Source organism: Danio rerio, chromosome 13 (genome assembly GCF_049306965.1).
Source record: "Danio rerio strain Tuebingen ecotype United States chromosome 13, GRCz12tu, whole genome shotgun sequence".
In the NCBI taxonomy this organism is placed as follows: Eukaryota; Metazoa; Chordata; class Actinopteri; order Cypriniformes; family Danionidae; genus Danio; species Danio rerio.
The window spans coordinates 49,040,401-49,060,662 of record NC_133188.1 but is presented as its reverse complement, the minus strand read 5'-3'; the positions used below and the strand labels follow the sequence as shown (position 1 = coordinate 49,060,662).

The 20,262-nt window shown below is 38.8% G+C and overlaps 1 protein-coding gene across 1 annotated transcript; it reads right to left on the bottom strand.

Moving 5' to 3' along the window:
• Positions 1-7,929: 7,929 nt before the first annotated feature.
• On the bottom strand, positions 7,930-19,960 carry syf2 (SYF2 pre-mRNA-splicing factor). Its single transcript, NM_001003437.2, is given in 7 exon segments — positions 7,930-8,332; positions 13,947-14,045; positions 14,370-14,460; positions 15,023-15,140; positions 16,135-16,260; positions 19,446-19,544; positions 19,934-19,960. Coding segments are annotated over 7 exon segments (717 nt in total). The 5' UTR covers positions 19,952-19,960; the 3' UTR covers positions 7,930-8,166.
• Positions 19,961-20,262: the final 302 nt, after the last annotated feature.

Here is a 20,262-nt window from a genome sequence, read left to right as displayed (position 1 = left end):
ATTGAAAAAAAAAAAAAATGTATTCAGTTGAATTACTGATGCACTGCCATTCACAAATTCTTTGTTGTATCCTCACAAGATAGTGAAGTGCCTAAAGCAAGTTAGTCAAGATATAGAAGGGAAATAGACAACTTAGATACAGCCAGTGGTTTAAAGGGCCACTGGGATAGTAAGCAGGCATCAGATGAACATTTCGAGCCTCTGACAGATGTTTGTCACTTTGAGGAAACCCAGTAAAAACACCCCCAGCGCTCTCTCATTCATGGCTGCGGCTCTTGTGGATTGCGCCACGTGGACTTGAGGAGAAACCATTGAATGGCTTTCTTTATCTCAATGGATGCCTTATTTCCTCAGAAGATAAAAGTTGTAATTGAGTTAATTGCAGTTCTGACTTTATATCTCACAATTCTGAGAAAAAAAAATGAATTCTGGGATTAAAAAGTCACAATTGGTACAGGTAGTTTTTTTTTTAAAAAAGAGTTCACACTTTGATATTGCTTGATATATTAGCAGGTTTGACATGCTGCAGGACAGAACCCTGAGCTCGGAGATAATTATTAATTAGCCACCAAATCAAAAAGTTATGAATTGCCATGAGATTGTGTTGGATCATCAGACTGAACATGAGTGCTGTCCAGAAACCTGCCTGGAAATAAAAATGTCTTCCATTTGAATAAAAAACAAACAAACAAACAAAAAAAACCCATCTTTAACAGACCAACACTGTGATATAACCTTACTGCATGACATCACAACAAAACCAATTGTGTTTCATATGCAAATGTTTTGGCGAGGCAGTGGCGCAGTAGGTAGTGCTGTCGCCTCACAGCAAGAAGGTCGTTGGTTCGAACCTCAGCTTGGTTGTGTGGAGTGTGTGTGTGGAGTTTGCATGTTCTCCCTGCCTTCGGGTGGGTTTCCTCCGGGTGCTCCGGTTTCCCCCACAGTCCAAAGACATGTAGTACAGGTGAATTGGGTGGGGTAAATTGTCCATAGTGTATGAGTGTGTGTATGAATGTGTGTGTGGATGTTTCCCAGAGATGGGTTGCGGCTGGAAGGGCATCCGCTGCGTAAAAACTTGCTGGATAAGTTGGCGGTTCATTCCGCTGTGGCGACCTCGGATTAATAAAGGGACTAAGCCGACAAGAAAATGAATGAATGAATGAATGCAAATGTTTTGAGTTGAACCAGAGTCGACTGCTCTAGAAATGAATTCATTTATACACAAATCAGCAAATACACTTACAGGTAGAGATATTACTCCTTTCTTCATATAAAAACGAAATAGGTCTATGCCAAAAACTCAAACCCAAAGTCGGCCAATGAGCAGCTCACATTTCAAAGGGTTTGATTTGTGTGGCCTCTCCGTCTAATCACCCGCAGCCAAAACTGCCACTGAGAACAAAAGCAGGAAATCATAAACACGGCATGGCTCTAATTCCCAACACACCGAGCTTTAAAAGCAGCCGCCCAAAGCCAATTACTCCTGCTCCCCCCTCCAACCGGGATAATTCATAACATATTCATTTATATGCAGATGTCGGAGATCTCTCATGCATGTTCGGTCCTATATAGAGAACATGAGTTTAAAATCAAAGTCAGCTTTATGTACAGATATACAGAGAATTTAAATTATGTTACTCTCAGACCCTAGGTATGAATAACACTACAAGAGAAATGTAAATATACAATAAACACAAATAGATTTAGTGAAATTAAGAGAGAAAAATACTACATGTATACACTACCTAACAAAAGTCTTGTCCAAGTTTTAGGAACAACAAATAATAACTTGACTTCTAGTTGATCATTTGGTATCAGAAGTGGCTTATATGAAAGGCAAAGGCCTCTAGATTATGCTTCTTTTACCAAAATAAAACATGATCATGCCTTGATTTTGAATTATTTTATTAGGACAGTAAGGTCTGACTTTGCTTATACAAAAGACTTGTCTTAACAGAAATAATGTCCAGTATAGAATATAAAGTCATGCTGCAGTGGAAAAAGAATGAATATTGTGTCTGACTCCATCATGAGCTTGGAGGACTGCATCCATACATCTCTGCAATGACTCATATCACTTATTAATAAAGTCATCTGGGATGGCAAAGAAATTGTTCTTGCAGGACTCCCAGAGTTCATCAAAATCCTTTGGATTCATCTGTAATGCCTCCTCCATCATCTTACCCCAGACAAACTCAATAATGTTAAATCTGGTGACTGGGTTGGCCAATCCTGGAGCAGCTTGACCTTCTTTGCTTTCAAGAACTCTGCAGTGGAGGCTGTAGTATGAGAAGGAGCGCTATCCTGCTGAAGAATTTGCCCTCTCCTGTGGTTTGTAATGTAATGGGCACAGGCCCGTGCAGAGACTGTCCAAAGGGCATGCGCCGGATAAATTTGAAGAGCGGGGGTGGGGGGAAGGGGGGTTTCGCGGGCATACTGATCACCGATGTTTGTCACGCGCGCGTTCTGATCAGCGGTGTTGTCGCGCGCGTACTGTAAAGCGAGGGGGTGGGGAGCGCGCGTACTCAAGAGGGGTGTTGTCACGCGCCTAGTGAAGGGCGGTATAGGGGGAGAGGGGGTGTGTTGCGGGGGCACTATTGATCATTTTGGAATGGCACTTTCTATCCAAGACTAAAAAGGGCATGTGCGCTGCACAGATTAAGCCCTATGTGTGCACGTGCCTGAATGGGCAGCACAAATGTCTTGATACCTCAGGCTGTTGATGTTGTCATTCACTCTGCAGATCTCTCGCACGTCTCAATACTGAATGTAACCCCAAACCGTGATTTTTCCTTCCCCAAACTTGACTGATTTCTGTGAGAATCTTGGGGCCATGCTGGTTCCAGTAGATCTTCTGCAGTGTTTGTGATGATTGGGATGCAGCTCAACAGATGATTCATCTGAAAAACCGACCTTCTGCCACTTTTCCAAATGATCATCTAGAAGTCAAGTTAATATTTGTTGCTCTTACAACTGAGATTGACAACAAGACTTTTGGCAGGTAGTTTAGTGTATGCATATACAGCTGAAAGAAACAGAATTATTAGAATAAAGAATTATTTGCCCTCCTGAATTATTAGTCCCCTCCCATATATTCTTTCCACAATTTTAACAGATTTTTCCAACACATTTCTAAACATAAGAGTTTTAATAACTCATTTCTAATAACTGATTTCTTTTATCTTTGCCATAATGACAGTACATGTTTACTAGATATTAAAAGGTATTAGTAATAATCTGAAAGTGACATTTAGTGTGGTATATTCATAAACTAATTTCGAGAGGATCACGTGCTTATAATCAACACGGCTGGCTCCTTGTTAGCTCCGTAATCAGCCCTATTAGATGATTACGGAAGGATTATAAATAACCTGAGTTTGTCACTCCAGTTATCTTCGTCTTGAAGCTCCCCCCCTTTCCACCCCTACATCCTCCCACTTTTTCTGATCGGGCGACACGGTGGCCCAGTGGCTAGCACTGTTGCCTCACAGCAAGAACACTGCTAGTCTAACCCATCGGGCTGGTTGGTGTTTCTGTGTGGAGTTTGAATGTTCTCCCCGTGTTCGCGTGGGTTTTCCCCGGATTCCCCGGTTTCCTCCCACCGTCCAAAAACATAAACCATAGCCAATCGACTAAAACAAATTATCACCCAATACAACCTGAGTTTACACTTCTCACGGTGAATAGCAGGGGAGTTCTCGAGACCTACCTGACCTCGAATTCCCCTCTCGCCCTTCTAACGGGAGGGAGCCCCAGGCTCGAGGATATTACGAGCTCAGGGCTCTCTCCCGGGACAGCATGCCAAATACGCTTTATTGATTATCAGCTAAGTGTGAACTCTTGAAAAGGCTTAACGGGTTAATCAGGTTAATTAGGAAAGTCATTCTATAACAGTGGTTTATTCTGTAAACAATTGAAACAAATATTGCTTAAGGGGGATAATAATATTGAATTTACATTTTTTTTTTATTAAAAACTGCTTTTATTCTAGCCGAAATAAAACAATTAAGACTTTCTCCAGAAGAAAAACTATATAGAGGAAATACTCTGAAAATTCCTTGCTCTGTTAAACATCATTTGGGAAACAATTGAAAAAGAAAGTCAAGGCGGGTGAATAAGTTCAACAGTATAAAATACTACATGCATATAGACTGCAAATAAGTAAATGTGAAATCTAAACTAAAAGTGTAAACTATAGTGAAAAATGCTGTGAAGCTTCATGTGTTTTTCTTTACAGGAACAAACTAATTTGGTGCAGTCTGGGAAGATTTCGGATTCACTTTGAAGTCAGTTCAGGTCACAAGTTTCTTGTCTAATTTCTCTGCGCCTAAGGGCAGCGATGATGGAGATAACGCAATAGTTGAACTGGTTTACACTTTGATGTTTGCGGGAGTTTAAAAACAACAACATACAAACAATCAGTAGAGTTCTCACACTCTGTGATGAAGTAACAATCATCTTCTGATCCCAATACACAGTGCTTACGGAAAGTATTGATATCGCTTCACTTTTTCCACATTTTTTTGCGCTACAGCCTTATTCCAAAATGGATACAATTTATTTATTTCTCTAGGACGTGTCCTGGTGGTTCCAGACATCTTCCACTTACGGATGATGGAGGCCACTGTGCTCATTGGAACTTTCAGAGCAGCAGAAATGTTTCTGCAACCTTCCCCAGCCTTGTGCCTCGAGACAATCCTGTTTCAGAGGTCTACAGACAAATCCTTTGTCTCCATGCTTGGTTTATGCTTTGACATGCACTGTCAACCCTGGGAACTTATCTAGACAGGTGTATGCCTTTTCAAATCATGTCCAATCAACTGAATTGACCACAGCTGAACTCTAATTAAGCTGCTGAAACATCTCAAGAATGATCAGTGGAAACAGAATGTTCCAGGTGAAAAAATATATAATTAAATGCAATTAAAATACACTTAAATACCCGCAAATACATTGAGTACATTGTTTTTTTTGTGTTAAATAAAAGTTTGATGGTTTTACACTATAAATATACTAATTAAAAGTACGTTTATAGTTCAGTAGGACTTTAGTACACTTGACAAAAGTATACTAAATACCACTAATACATTTTTAGTGTACTACAATAAAGTACACTACAGAAAAAACATCCAAAAGAGTTTTATTAGTGTGTTTTTCAAAAGTGTGCTCTAAATGCTTTAAACATTAGTTGATTTTTAGTACACTGTTTACATACTAATCCTAAATTTAAAATAAGTTAATATATAAAAAATCTATTAGTAATGTATTGTAGTAGAAGTACATTTTCACAAAAGTTGAACTTAAGTACACTTAATATGAATGCATTATTATCACTAACACCTAAATTGATTTTGAGTGTGGTAATTTTAAGTTTACATTAAATTGACTTTATTTAAAATCTATTAGTAATGTATTGTAGTAGAAGAACATTTTCCCAAAATTATTTTAATACAGTATTTAGCACACTTTTTTTTAAAAAACAATTTGTATATTCTTTTAATATATTACAATTATACTTTAAGCTATTCTTAAATACATTTGTGAATGTTTAAAATTAGGGTTCAAGCTTATTTCTAGTTGTAACTAAATATATATTTTTTAAAATACAGATATATTATGTTAAAAGCGCATTTTAGTTCAATTTCAGGGTGTCTCAAAAGAGCACAGTTGAGTACACTTAGATGGTATTAAGTTTATCTTAGCATATACTTAATACTATCTTTTATTGCATTAAGTACAAAATTAGTGTGCGCTATAATATAATAGAGCACTTTTAGTACATTACTGAAAAGTGTACTAGGTATACTTAAAGTGCATTTTGGGGCACCTTTTTTTTTTTTTTTTTTACCTGGGGTACCTGAGCTAATTTTAGGGCTTCACGCCAAAGGCTGTCAGTACTGATTTTTCAGCTTTTTTATTTTTAATATATTTGCAACAATTTCAAAAACTCTTTATCCACATTGTCATTATGGGGTATTGAGTGTAGAATTATAAGGAAATAAATTAATTGAATCTATTTTGGAATAAGGCTGTGACATAAAAAATGTGAAAAAAGTGAAGCGCCATCAAGACTTTCCCGAAGCACTGTATGCATGCAATATTTGCTATAATTACACTGCAAATAATCCATGTCGTCACAACACAGATCGCGTTAACTCAATTGATTTTCAAATTTAGGTTGAACACAAAACTATTAAGTTGTCCTAATAAACCTTAAGAATTACTTCTTTTAAATAAGTTAAGAAAAAAGTCATTGAGTCCCGGCAGGGTCAGTTGGCATTTCTGTTTGCATGTTCTCCTTGTGTTGGTGTGGGTTTCCTCCGTGTGCTCTGGTTTCCTCCACAGTCCAAACACATGCGCTATAGGTGAAGTGAATAAACCAAATTGGCTGTAGTGTATGCATGTGTGTGAATGACTGTGTATGGGTGTTTCCCAGTACTGGGTTGTAGCTGGAACGGCATCTGCTGTGTAAAACATATGCTGGAACAGTTGTCGATTCATTCCACTGTGGCGACCCCTGATAAATAAAGGAACGAAGGAAAGTCTAGGAGCGTCATCTGCGCATCAGTCTAGACTAGTTATAAAGCTTTAAATAGAAGATGGCGCTCTAGGCTAGTTTAAACAGCAGATGGCGCTCTAGGCTAACTTTAAATAGCAGACGGTGTACTAGGCTAGTTGTTACAAGCAGAAGGCCCTCTAGGCTAGTTTTTCTAAACAGCAGACAGCGCTCTAGGCTAGTTTTAAATGTTTAATTAGAAGATGGAGCTCTAGGAAGTTGAAGGAAAATGAATGATTACAGGGCTGTTCAATGCTTCTGATTGGTTGATGAACATCTAAAGTAGTTCCAGGCAGGTTTTGACCACATTACAGTTCCAAATCACTTTGCTGAATGATTTTGGTTAGCAAAACAACCAAAGCCATGTTGTTGTCCTAAAATTGTTATTTATAATGAATGAAAAACATGCTTTCTGAAGTTGCTGTTCTTGAAGCGGTTTCGCTGCTGAGAATACAGATCTCAGAAACGCACAGAGTGAAGTAGTACAACTGTATCTCTAACAACAACATTATTCTGTATATCAGAGACTGACGCCTCTGTATTGTACACTGCGCAAGAGAATTAGAGGCAAGTTGGATTGAATATTGATGCTCTAAAACGGGTGGCCAACCCTGTTCCTGGAGAGCCACCTTCATGCAGATTTCAGTTGCTACCCATATCAAACACACCTGAACCAATTAATTAGGACCTGAACACCATGCGATAATTACAGGCAGGTGTGCTTGATATGGGTTGCAACTGAAATCTCCATGAAGGTGGCTCTCCAGGAACAGGGTTGGCCACCCCTGCTCTAAAATGACAATAGCTGCGTCCCAAATGGCACACTATACACTATGCACTCATGCACTATGTACTTATGCACTCAACAGGATAGTATATGTATGTAGTGGCGTCCCAAATGGCACACTAATGTTTTTTTACTAAGCGGAAATTCAAACCATTTCCCTGATGATGATGGTTTGACGGTTGCCAAATCAGTAAAATAAACAACAAAATTATCAAATAATACCTGCCGTGAGTATTGCCGCATTCACCATCGGGAGGCGCTATAATCACTCTCGTAGGAGAATTTTGCTTTCACCATCCAAAATAAATAAAGTTATCCAACATGTGCGTCCGATAGCTCCGCCCCTTCCGCTACATAAGCAAACCTGCGGTCGTTGAGTGCGTGAAGTGTCCATCATTACACACTTCATTTTAGCGGCTGAATGAGTGCATCATCCGGGTAATTAAAGTGCACTGTGTTTTCAGTGTGAACACACTACTTACACTATTTATACTACAATGGCGTAGAATAGTGCATAAGTATGCGATTTGGGACGCAGCTAATGATATCAACTTTCTGCCTTTACATCACCACAAAACCAACTGTGTTTCATATGAAAATGTTTTTAATAGACCCAGAGGTCAACTGCTGAAGAAATGAATAAATTTATACACAAAACAGCAAATACACTTACAGGAAGATATCCACTCTTACAATGCTGAATTAAACTAATATAATATGAAAGAAAAATTACTTTTACACTCGTTTAAAGAAGTAAAATGAGAAAAAAGAAGAAGCATTCCTTTAAAATCTTGGTTTGTGAGTTCTGGATGCAGGTGTAGGTTTACACGGCGGTTCCTCTCTCCAGGTTCTGCTTGATCTCTGCTGTGTATTTGCCGTAGAAACGTTCGGCCTTCTTGTTGAACTTGGCGTTTCTCTCGTTGATGTAATCGATGTCAGCGTCGTCATTGTAGGCCCTGCGGCGGCTGTATTTCGCTCGCTTTTCGATCCTAAACACAAACACACATTCATGGAGATTATACACACACATTGCCATCTCTTAAAACAGCTGGGATATGTAGTGAGAAAACACAAACAAACATCTACAAAAATATGTTAAAACATGATTTCAACCATTCTGTTAAAAGATGTTAAATGCAAGAACTTACCTAGTTTAAAAAATAAATAATAAAAATAAATAAATATTCCAGGTTTTTTTGTTTTTTTACATAATGTGCCAAAAACATTTACTGCTGCACTATTTATTGGTGATTATAGTTTTTATTTATTTAACTGATTTATTTAACATTTTAAGAGAATTATTGTTTTTTTAAGCAGATTTAAAAGGGCACCTATGATGAAAATAATCTTTTATAAACTGTTTAGACAGAACTGTGTGTAGTTATAGTGTGTCCGCAGTCATATTTGGACGATATAAAGACAAAAGTCTCTCTCTTTTTTTTTTTTTAAATGTCCTAATTTTAAAATTAAGGGTGTCACGATTCTCCAAATCCTCGATTCGATTACATTTTTGATTCTAAAAGCACGATTCGATTTGATTATGAATAATTAATTAATTAATTAATGACCAATTATTAGGCAGTGATCTGTGTCGTTATAATGGCGTTGGTAAAAAAGACGCACAAACCAACAGGAACCAGCCAACAGTATCTGAGGTGTTCGCTAAAATGACTAAGTACAAGTGAGTGAAAGATTGAAGCAGTCCTCTGACTGCCTGGACCTGCTGTCTCGAGCGCATGGCTGTGTGCGTCTGTCTGTGTGGTCACGTGATGTGCATTTTCAGAGGTAGAGAGGAAGGAGGGCTGCTCAGAAACGCTACACGCCACTGTGGATGTCAAATCGTTGTCGTTCTGAAATGCCATTTAAAAAACAAAGACAGTGTAAACAGGGCCTGAGTGTGTACTTTTCGCGAGCGGATTTGCAACAGGGGCGGGCGGAGGATCGCGATGCCGGTGTTGTCTATCGGACGAACCGTACGTAATACGTACATAGCAGAGCTTGCAAAACTGTGTTTTATTGTCGACAACACAAACATTGTCAACATAACTCACTGGCAATCCAAAATGCTTACACACCGGTGACTTCATTGAAAGAGGAGAGGGTTTAAGCTCTGTCGACGGGTCTCCTGCTTCTGCAGTTTAACAAGCACTTCAACAAGCCTGTTTTTTTCCCACTTGGCAAGCCAAGCTGACGTGACATGGGGGCGTGGCAGCATTGACGATTCTATTTTTTGATTCGATAATCGAAATTGAGCATAAATTTCGATCGATTTTGATTAAAAATCGTGACACCCCTAGTTAAAATAGGATCCAAATCCCTTCCATTTTGAAAGTGAAAGCAACATGACGTAGGAGTGCGGTTTCCCCGCCCACCGAATTGATTGACAGGCGCGTATTAACATGTCTCCAGTAATACGTATAATCAAATTAACAAGACAGGACGTGCACAAAGCAACCGGGATTAAAAGATCTGTTCAGCTCTCTGTGATCATCAGTCATCATCAAATTTGATCAAGAATGACTTGTGCAAGTTTAAAATGGTTTTACAACAGTGCGTGTTTGTAATGAATTACAGCGATTTTACCGTCTTTATCACCACAGTCACATGTCAGTACAATTATAAAAGATGATAATACAGTTTTGTGGACGTTAAATCAGGTTTATTTTGTACATGAACATAACGGATGTCTATACAGCAGTGGATATTAACCTGTATCCGGTCACATTTGCTTTGCAAAAACAGTGCAATGACAATGCTGTGTGTGTGTGTCTGTGTCTCTGTGTGTGAACTTCGTAACAACATTGTGTGCGACTCTCAAACTCTCTTATTTCAGTTAACGACAATTATTTTACATTTTAGTTTTCGTTTTTTTTGTTCGTTTTTGTTAACTATAATAACCTTGGTGGGCAGGGAGAACTAGCATTAAAGGTGCAGGCCACAAAACCACTACAAGATGCTCAGAGCAAAAAATCCAATATTCTGAAAGTATAATAAATAATCGGACGGGTGTTTCTGTTTTGAGCTAAACTTTACAGACACATTCTGGAGACACAAAAGACTTATCCTAAATCTTGGGGGTAAATAGGTGCCCTTTAAAAACCCCCTAAAGTTACTTTATTTTACAATATATGCGAGTTTCAAACATATTTCCTTTACACTGTTAAAAAATCTTGCTGAATTAATTTTTTTTGTTTAATTAAATTAGCTTTTCTAGTCATCTCAGCTTACATTAATAAAACTAACCAAGGCTTCCACTTGGCCTTTCCACTTACTACTGGTTTTGCACATTCACCTGAAGGAGTAGGGGTGTGCCAATTCTCTTTAGCTTGAAGGCATAGGGCTGAGGGAAGGGCTAGATAGCCCTCGAAAGAGGGATTTTCCAGGACCACACTAGAAAACCAGGGGGTACGAAAATTTCCCAGAATACAGCAGCTACAACGGCAACATGGCTGCACACCTGAGTATTTTTTGACATTAATAAGAATTTTTACAACAAACAAGCATGTTTTTATCCATTCATAACGGCGTTTGTGTAAAACAACACTGTCTTTACAATGTATAATGGTCAGCACGTACATTAAACTCTCACCACTTACAATATTAATCTCGTCACACAAGCAGCGCATATGTGATCTCTACCCATCTTTATCCATTCATTTCTACAAGTTTTGATGCTTCAACAGACAATGTCAGTTTTCAAAGTCCATCAAAGAGTCTCGGACGCCCCCCACACACACAGACGTTTCTTCAAACATCTTCAAAGCGCGTTTGTGCGTCACAATCTGGCAGCCGTAGCCCTGTCTAATGTTTCTCAGAAGCTAAAAGCAGCTCCTCCAAAATAGAAGAATGGCGTCTTGCGCATAAACAAACCCTCGGCGGCGCACACATCCATGTGTGACAGGCACGCAACGGCACAAACACATCTGGACTGAGGAACAAACACATACACTCTCTCAAACGCTCCAACATCTCATTGATGCAGGAATCTTGATAGCGATTGCACTTTTTTTGCAAGCAAATTGGGCGATTCTGAACATTAATAACCAGGTTCATGTAAATGGATAGAAGAACATCAAAAATATAAACTTAATACAGAAATACAAACATAAACACAGCCGTTTGACGTGGAAGACAGGCAGAATAAAATGCAGGTGGCTCTTATTGAACAGCAGGAATTCACAAGGTATCATTCTTTAGCTGTGCTCCATGTGTATTATCTGTAAAACTAAAGATGGCGCTCTAGGCTAATTTTTACCAGCAGATGGTGCTCTAGGCTAGCTTTAAATAGCAGATGGTCTGCTAGGCTAGTTGTTACCAGCAGATAGCGCTTTAGAATAGTTTTAAAGTTTTAAATAGCATACAGCGCTCTAGGCTATGTTTTAAAAGCAGGTGGCGCTCTAGGCTAGCTTTAAACAGCAGATGGTGCTCTAGGCTAGTTTAAACAGCAGATGGTGCTCTAGGCTAGTTTAAACCGCAGATGGTGCTCTAAGCTGGTTTTAAACAGTAGATGGTGTTCTATGCTAGTTTTAAACAGCAGGTGGCGCTCTAGGCTAGTTTTAAACAGCAGATGGCGCTCTAGGCTAGTTTAAACAGCAGATGGCGGTCTAGGCTAGTTTTTAACAGCAGATGGCGCTCTAGGCTAGTTTAAACAGCAGATGGCGGTCTAGGCTAGCTTTTAAACAGCAGATGGCGCTCTAGGCTAGTTTAAATAGCAGATGGCGCTCTAGGCTAGTTTTTAACAGCAGATGGCGCTCTAGGCTAGTTTAAACAGCAGATGGCGCTTTAGGCTAGTTTTTAACAGCAGATGGCGCTCTAGGCTAGTTTTTAACAGCAGATGGCACTCTAGGCTAGTTTAAACAGCAGAAGGCGCTCTAGGCTAGCTTTAAACAGCAGATGGTGCTCTAGGCTAGCTTTAAACAGCAGATGGTGCTCTAGGCTAGTTTTAAACAGCAGATGGTGCTCTAGGCTAGTTTAAACAGCAGATGGTGCTCTAGGCTGGTTTTAAACAGTAGATGGTGCTCTAGGCTAGTTTTAAACAGCAGGTGGCGCTCTAGGCTAGTTTTAAACAGCAGATGGCGCTCTAGGCTAGTTTTAAACAGCAGATGGCGCTCTAGGCTAGTTTAAACAGCAGATGGCGGTCTAGGCTAGTTTTTAACAGCAGATGGCGCTCTAGGCTAGTTTAAACAGCAGATGGCGGTCTAGGCTAGCTTTTAAACAGCAGATGGCGCTCTAGGCTAGTTTAAATAGCAGATGGCGCTCTAGGCTAGTTTTTAACAGCAGATGGCGCTCTAGGCTAGTTTAAACAGCAGATGGCGCTTTAGGCTAGTTTTTAACAGCAGATGGCGCTCTAGGCTAGTTTTTAACAGCAGATGGCACTCTAGGCTAGTTTAAACAGCAGAAGGCGCTCTAGGCTAGCTTTAAACAGCAGATGGTGCTCTAGGCTAGTTTTAAACAGCAGATGGTGCTCTAGGCTAGTTTAAACCGTAGATGGGGCTCTTGGCTGGTTTTAAACATTAGATGGTGCTCTAGGCTAGTTTTAAACAGCAGGTGGCGCTCTAGGCTAGTTTTAAACAGCAGATGGCGCTCTAGGCTAGTTTTAAACAGCAGATGGCGCACTAGGCTAGCTTTTAAACAGCAGATGGTGCTCTAGGCTAGTTTAAACAGCAGATGGCGCTCTAGGCTAGTTTTTAACAGCAGATGGCGCTCTAGGCTAGTTTAAACAGCAGATGGCGCTCTAGGCTAGTTTTTAACAGCAGATGGAGCTCTAGGCTAGTTTAAACAGCAGATGGTGCGCTAGGCTAGTTTAAACAGCAGATGGCGCTCTAGGCTAGTTTTAAACAGCAGATGGTGATCTAGGCTAGTTTAAACAGCAGATGGTGCTCTAGGCTAGTTTTAAACAGCAGGTGGCGCTCTAGGTTAGTTTTAAACAGCAGATAGTGCTTTAGGCTATTTTTTAACAGCAGATGGAGCTCTAGGCTAGTTTAAACAGCAGATGGTGCGCTAGGCTAGTTTAAACAGCAGATGGCACTCTAGGCTAGTTTTAAACAGCAGATGGTGATCTAGGCTAGTTTAAACAGCAGATGGTGCTCTAGGCTAGTTTTAAACAGCAGGTGGCGCTCTAGGTTAGTTTTAAACAGCAGATGGTGCTCTAGGCTATTTTTTAACAGCAGATGGTGCTCCAGGTTAGTTTTAAACAGCAGATGGTGCTCTAGGCTATTTTTTAACAGCAGATGGTGCTCTAGGCTAGTTTTTAAACAGCAGATGGTGCTCTAGGCTAGTTTTAAACAGCAGATGGGCCTCTAGGCTAGTTTAAACAGCAGATGGCGCTCTAGGCTAGTTTTAAACAATAGATGGTGCTCTAGGCTAGTTTTAAACAGCAGATGGCGCTCTGGGCCAGCTTTTAAATAGCATATGGTGCTCTAGGCTAGTTTTAAACAGCAGACAGCACTCTCTAGGCTAGTTATGCAAATGCAGACTTGATTTCTCAAACAATTTATTCCCACATCTCTAATCAGTAGTAATGTAGAAACTTCTACCTAATGTAGAAACGTCCGCTTCTGAGAAATCAAACCTTTCTGAAGACAAAAACTCTCAGATTCTTACTGTTTCTCTACGTCGTCCACCATTCGGTTGATGCTGTCCTTAGAGGGAACGTGAGTGCCGTAAATCAGACTGTTGGAGGTGGGGTGGAAATCTTCTCCACTAGGAGCAAAGGACAGATAGACAATCAGCTTTTTATATTCATATACAGTGTGTAGAGTATAGTTAAACTATTTTTGCTGATTTAGTTTTTGTTCTTGTACATAGGATGGTTTAGACTTGTCTTAGGTGAATGAATAATAATAAGGCCAACAATACGTGCTTTAAAATCTTAATGAGTTGCTAAAAAAAAATGTAAATGGCAAATTCATTTAGAAATAAATCAAGTGACTGGTTGCATACAAATAGTTGCTCAGTCTTAGCCTTGACTTAAAACAATCAATTTAAATAGTGTGCTTTACAAAAATTGAATATGAATGAACTCACCACTCTTCTTTCTGTTTCTCATAGTTTTCCATATCAGGCTTGATCTGCTTCGTCAATCTCTGGTACTGTCTCAGCTGGGCCTCGGCATACCCTACACACACACACACACACACAGACACACACAGACACACACAGACACACACAGACACACACAGACACACACAGACACACACACACACAGACACACGCGCACACACACACAGACACACGCACACAGACACACGCACAACGCACACACACACACACACACACACACACACACACACACACACACACACACACACACACACACACACACACACACACACACACACACACACACACACACACACACACACACACACACACACACACACACACACACACACACACACACACACACACACACACACACACACACACACACACACACAAATAAATAAATAAATAAAACACACGTCCAGCTGTAGAGGAGGGGCTTTTACAGGGAGAAGGCAAATGATAATAATTGCCAGAACCGACGATAAGCAGGCGTGAAACACAAGCTCTGCATGTTTTCATTTTCACATGTTTTGAGTCACACATGGCAGCCATACTTCCTCTCGCTCTCAGCAAATAGGGAGGCAGCCGATTAATTAGGTTGTATAATAATATTCAAGATGACTGTTTTATACCCGAGAATCCAGGATCAGGGTTTCTCTTCTTTTTCTTTCTCTCCCATCTCTCTGCATCTTCAGCACTGATCTCCAGGAGCTTCACACGGTCGTAATCTTCACCACGCTCCGCACACTCCTGAAACACACACACACACAAATCACAGGGTCACAATCGCTTTTTTACAGACTACATAATCACAATAAGTGGATGATTGATATGGCACTTTTATTGACTGATAACTATATATAGATATATTCATTCTTGTTTAAAGGTTTGGGTCTGGTCCAAACCTTGATTAGTTTTTTCAGGGTATATGCAGGAATCCTAAAGGTAATTTCAATACGTTTTTAAGACTTTTTAAAGACCTTCTCAGAATATTTTAAGACCTCATTGCCACTTCAAGTTCCAATCAGTATCAAACCTTTAACTTAATAAACAGTTGTAGTTAAATAAATCAGTGGAGCACAGCCATGCATCAGCACTCAGATAAGCTCGGAAGAAACAAAGCTTGAAAGAATAAATTACGCGGTTGTATTCAGCGACATGTTTCATGTATTCACGGTTTTAACTCGTCCTTCTCCAACTAGGAGTACGCAAACTTACATTTTCCCATTTTGCTATCTGATTCGCTCTATGATTTCGTTACATGTGGAGAGCGTCGTAAATTATGTGACAATACCCGGACGAAGGAGCTAGGCTGGACGCCCCCAGCCCAAACTAATCAAGTGACTCGAGCACCCCAATATTAATATTTGGATTAAAATAAATATGCTTTTTTTGGAGTAAAACACTTTGGACAGTGCTTGAACAAAAATTAAGACCTCGTAAAAACATGATTAAGATATTTTAATACCTTTTAAGGGCCTTAATTTTCATATTTGATTTATCAACTTTTAATATTTTTAAGGACCCCACATAGACCCTGTTCTTTTTTCTGTTTAAAAGAAAAGAAGTTATTCTGAAGAATGTTGGAAGCCGGCAGCCATGGATTTCTATGTTAAGAATAAACTGTTTACTGGAAACTTAAGACACAGCACAACACATATATGTATGCATGTATGCATGTATATATACATACATGCATACATAGCATATAAAAGGATTGCCGGTTTGAACTCAAAAGCTTTACCTTTTTCTTCTGGTCAACCAAGAGCTCATACTCTAGACGTGCTTTTTTGGCCTCCCAGTTTGACGGCAGCTTCAATCTTTTGTCCTCCTCCACCACCTCCTGATGATTCAGCTTACGGGCCTCATTCTACAAACAAAAGACAATTACATTTATAACAGACACTAATACAGTAGATTGTGTTTTGCTGTGTCTTAAGTTTCCAGTAAAGAGTTTATTCTTAACATAGAACTACATTACACCAGGGACTCAACACGAAGCTCATTGCAAAAATTTAGCAAAGAGACAAATATGAAAACTGAGGCTTGAATAATAATACATTTTTAAAAATGACAGTACATTTAATTTTTATTTCATTTCTCAAAAGGGACCTATTATTTATATCTTTTACTAGATAGTGTACTACACTGTACACCATCACACAACTCCAATCTGTTCATCAAGTTTGCGGATGACACAACTGTGGTGGGTCTCATCAACAAAAGCGATGAGAAAAACTACAGAAGCGGGGTGAGCCGTCTGGCCGAGTGGTGCAGAGAAAACAATCTCTTTTTGAATGTGGAAAAGACGAAAGAGATTGTTGTTGACTTCAGGAAAGAGCACACTCTCCATGCTCCCCTGACCATCAACGGTGCGACTGTGGAGCGTGTGAGCAGTACCAAGTTCCTGGGTGTACACATCACTGAGGATCTCTCCTGGACTAAAAACTCCACTGCACTGGCCAAAAGATCACAGCAGCGTCTCTACTTCCTCCGCAAACTTAAAAGAGCAAGAGCACCAGCCCCAATCATGTACACCTTCTACAGAGGCACTATTGAGAGCATCCTGACCAGCTGCATCACTGTGTGGTTTGGAACCAAAACTTGTACTAACTTGATTTTTAACATTATTATTATTGTTTATTATTTTTAGATAATTACATCACACATATATATAAAATTAAATCTTTACTATTAGCAGCTGGTTATATTCCCAGACTGTGGCCACACGACTGTGTTTAAACCCCTTATAAAAGTAATTTTTGCATAACAGGTCTCCTTTAAGTGGCATCGCCAACTACTGGTCTGGCTTGCAGAATACAGCATTTCAGCCATTTTAGAAGATTTGTGTAAACATCATTTCAGTAACATTCACCTATATGTGAACTGTGTGTAGAAATAGTAATACATAATAATTTTCACTCAGAAATTTGTACAAAGAAACAATAGGGTAAACACACTGACCTGAGTAAATGAAATATATTTTCTATATATTAAAATACAGTATTCAGGTAAAGAAATTGAATAATGAAATGTAAAATAACATTGCATAGTCTTCATCATACAAACTGAAATGAGTCTTTATTAAACTTCTTTATGCGCAATTAAAATGATTTACACTCTCTTAAAATGCCAAGTCACAGACCTTAAAAACACTTTGTAGATTATAAACTTTCACTTAATTATGGTTCAATTCTGCAGTGTCTCCACAAATCTCGTGTTTGGATCTGTGGTTTCTGGTCAAATATAATCCCAACTCAAAATTGCATATCTTGCATTTTGACGATTGCCAACGCACATTGTAATATCAATGCTCAAACAATATATTGTGCAGGCCTAATTCAAAACAACATTAGCACTGTATTATTGACTGTGAACAATGGTGTACTTTGATAATCATGGGCTGCTAACATGATTTCCCTGTTGCCTTGTTTATAGTACTTTAAACGTAACTAAAAGAGCTCCAGAGTTTTGTACTGGGGCCTCTTTTTATTACTAAACACATACATATATAAATAAATATATATAAAATATATAAATAATGTTGATCAAAATATAAAAAAATTCTAATTTACATTATTACGTTGATGATACAGTCATATACTGTACACAGTTGCATCTACACCCAATCTGTCCCTTTCGAAACTACAGATTTATACAGAGCTTTTAATGTCCTTAAACATAATTTATCAGAGTTAAAACTAGTAGTTTTAAATGGAGATAAAACAAAACTTATGTTATTTTCAAATTTATAACTATCTAAGCAAAAGCTAGGTTTTATTACTACTAATAGAGGAGAGATTGAATTGGTGGCTCAGTACAATTATCGTGGACTTTTAATTGATGATACACTTTCATTTAATTCTCACATTCAGCAACTGGTGAAAGAAATAAAAGTGATTTTATTTTAGAAGAACTGCCTTTCTTTTGATGCTATAAAGAAGCTGGTTAATGCAACATTTATGTTGATATTGGACTATACACTTATATAAATATTGCCATGCATTGGATACTGTTTACCAAGGTGCACTAAGATTTATACCTAATTTTAAATCCCTTACTCATCATTGTCCTTTTGCACTGGCTGCCAGTTTGCACTGGCTGCCAGTTGCTGCTCGCATCAAATTCAAAGCTCTGATGTTTGCCTACAAAGTGACCTTTGGCCTTGCTCCTTATCTGCTCTCACTTCTGCAGATCTATGTGCCCTCCAGAAACTTGCGTTCTGTGAATGAACGTCGCCTCGTGGTTCCATCCCAAAGAGGGAAGAAATCACTTTCGCTCACGCTCAATCTGCCCAGTTGGTGGAATGAACTACCTAACTGCATCAGAACAGCAGAGTCACTCGCTACTTTCAAGAAACGACTAAAAACTCAACTATTTAGTCTCCACTTCACTTCCTAATCTGCAATTGTCTCTTTGAATATCACACTAACTCTACAAAAAAAAAAAAAAAAAAAATACTAATACTACTAATACTTCCCTTCTTTGACTTTACAGACCTGAAACGTGCCTATAGCACTTATTCATTGTTGCTCTTAGTTGTGTAAATTGCTTCCTTGTCCTCATTTGTAAGTCGCTTTGGATAAAAGCGTCTGCTAAATGACTAAATGTAAATGTAAATTGTGTGTCGTATACTAGGGTAGGTTGGTCTGCTTTGTCCGCTCATAGGCTCAAACATTGGCATATCTTTGTTTACAAATCTATACTGGGTTTACTCCCATCATATCTACAGAATTACATTTCTAAAATACCTGTCCTTAGCTTTGGCCTTCAGTCACAGGATATTTATTTACTGTCTGTTCCTAAAGTGCGGACTAAGATGGGGGAAAAGGCTTTTAAATACGCAGCACCTTTTGCATGGAATAATCTACAAATACAATTGCAGTTTAAAGAATTGATTTCACTATGAATTGATTTCACAATGCTTTCACCACTTACCACAAAACCCAAGACGTGTTAAACTGGGCATTAGGTTACCTTAATAAAAAAAGATCATCTCTGATAAATCATGAGTTCATATATTGAAATGATTTAACGTCAAATTAATGTATTTACCCTCTTAAAGTGAAGCTCTCTGAACTTTCTAAGTCTCTCTTCCCTCTTCTGTGCTGCTGGAGTCTCTGTAACCTCCTCTTCATTACTGGGAGCAACAACCTATGAAGTAAACATAATATTATACCACATACAAAGCTTAATAACGTCATGTAACGTTAAATTACATGTTAGGAGTAATCAAAGGACCGAAACCTTACGTAACATTTAGTAAATTAATCCACAACACAATTAATCAGACATCTGACTCAGTGTCAGCAGTTTAAACACTGAACTGTGTGTGGGATTAAACTGACAGAATTTCAGAGACTGGCGTTAGCACTGTTAACGTTAGCCACAATGACAATAAGAACAACGTTCTGAAAACAAACACACTGAACCGACAATTTGCCAGTAATCATAATTATGCATGAAAAATAAATAAAATACACACATCTAGCAAAAATAAAGACAAGTGTTAGGCTAACATTTCAAAATACGTGTTTGTTTACCTCCTCGCTAGACGCCATGTTGCTTTTCGTGAAGAGGACGTGCGTCACGCATATCAGTTCGACTGCTATCTAATGCTCTAATATGTAGTTCCGCTTTCAATGCGTTTCCAACCATATTAGTTAAACACCAAGCAAAAAAAAAAAAAAAAACATGAATAATCACGGTTTTGAATGAAACCTTGCTTCAAATTAATATATATTTATAAGGGTGAATGAAGTTGCAGCGGTTCAAACACTCTCGGCTCATCTGCTGTGTGCCGTTATAGTGAACTCCGCTGTTCCTCTGGTCTGATTATGTGCAATTAAGTTCTCTTTAAGAGGATGTAATT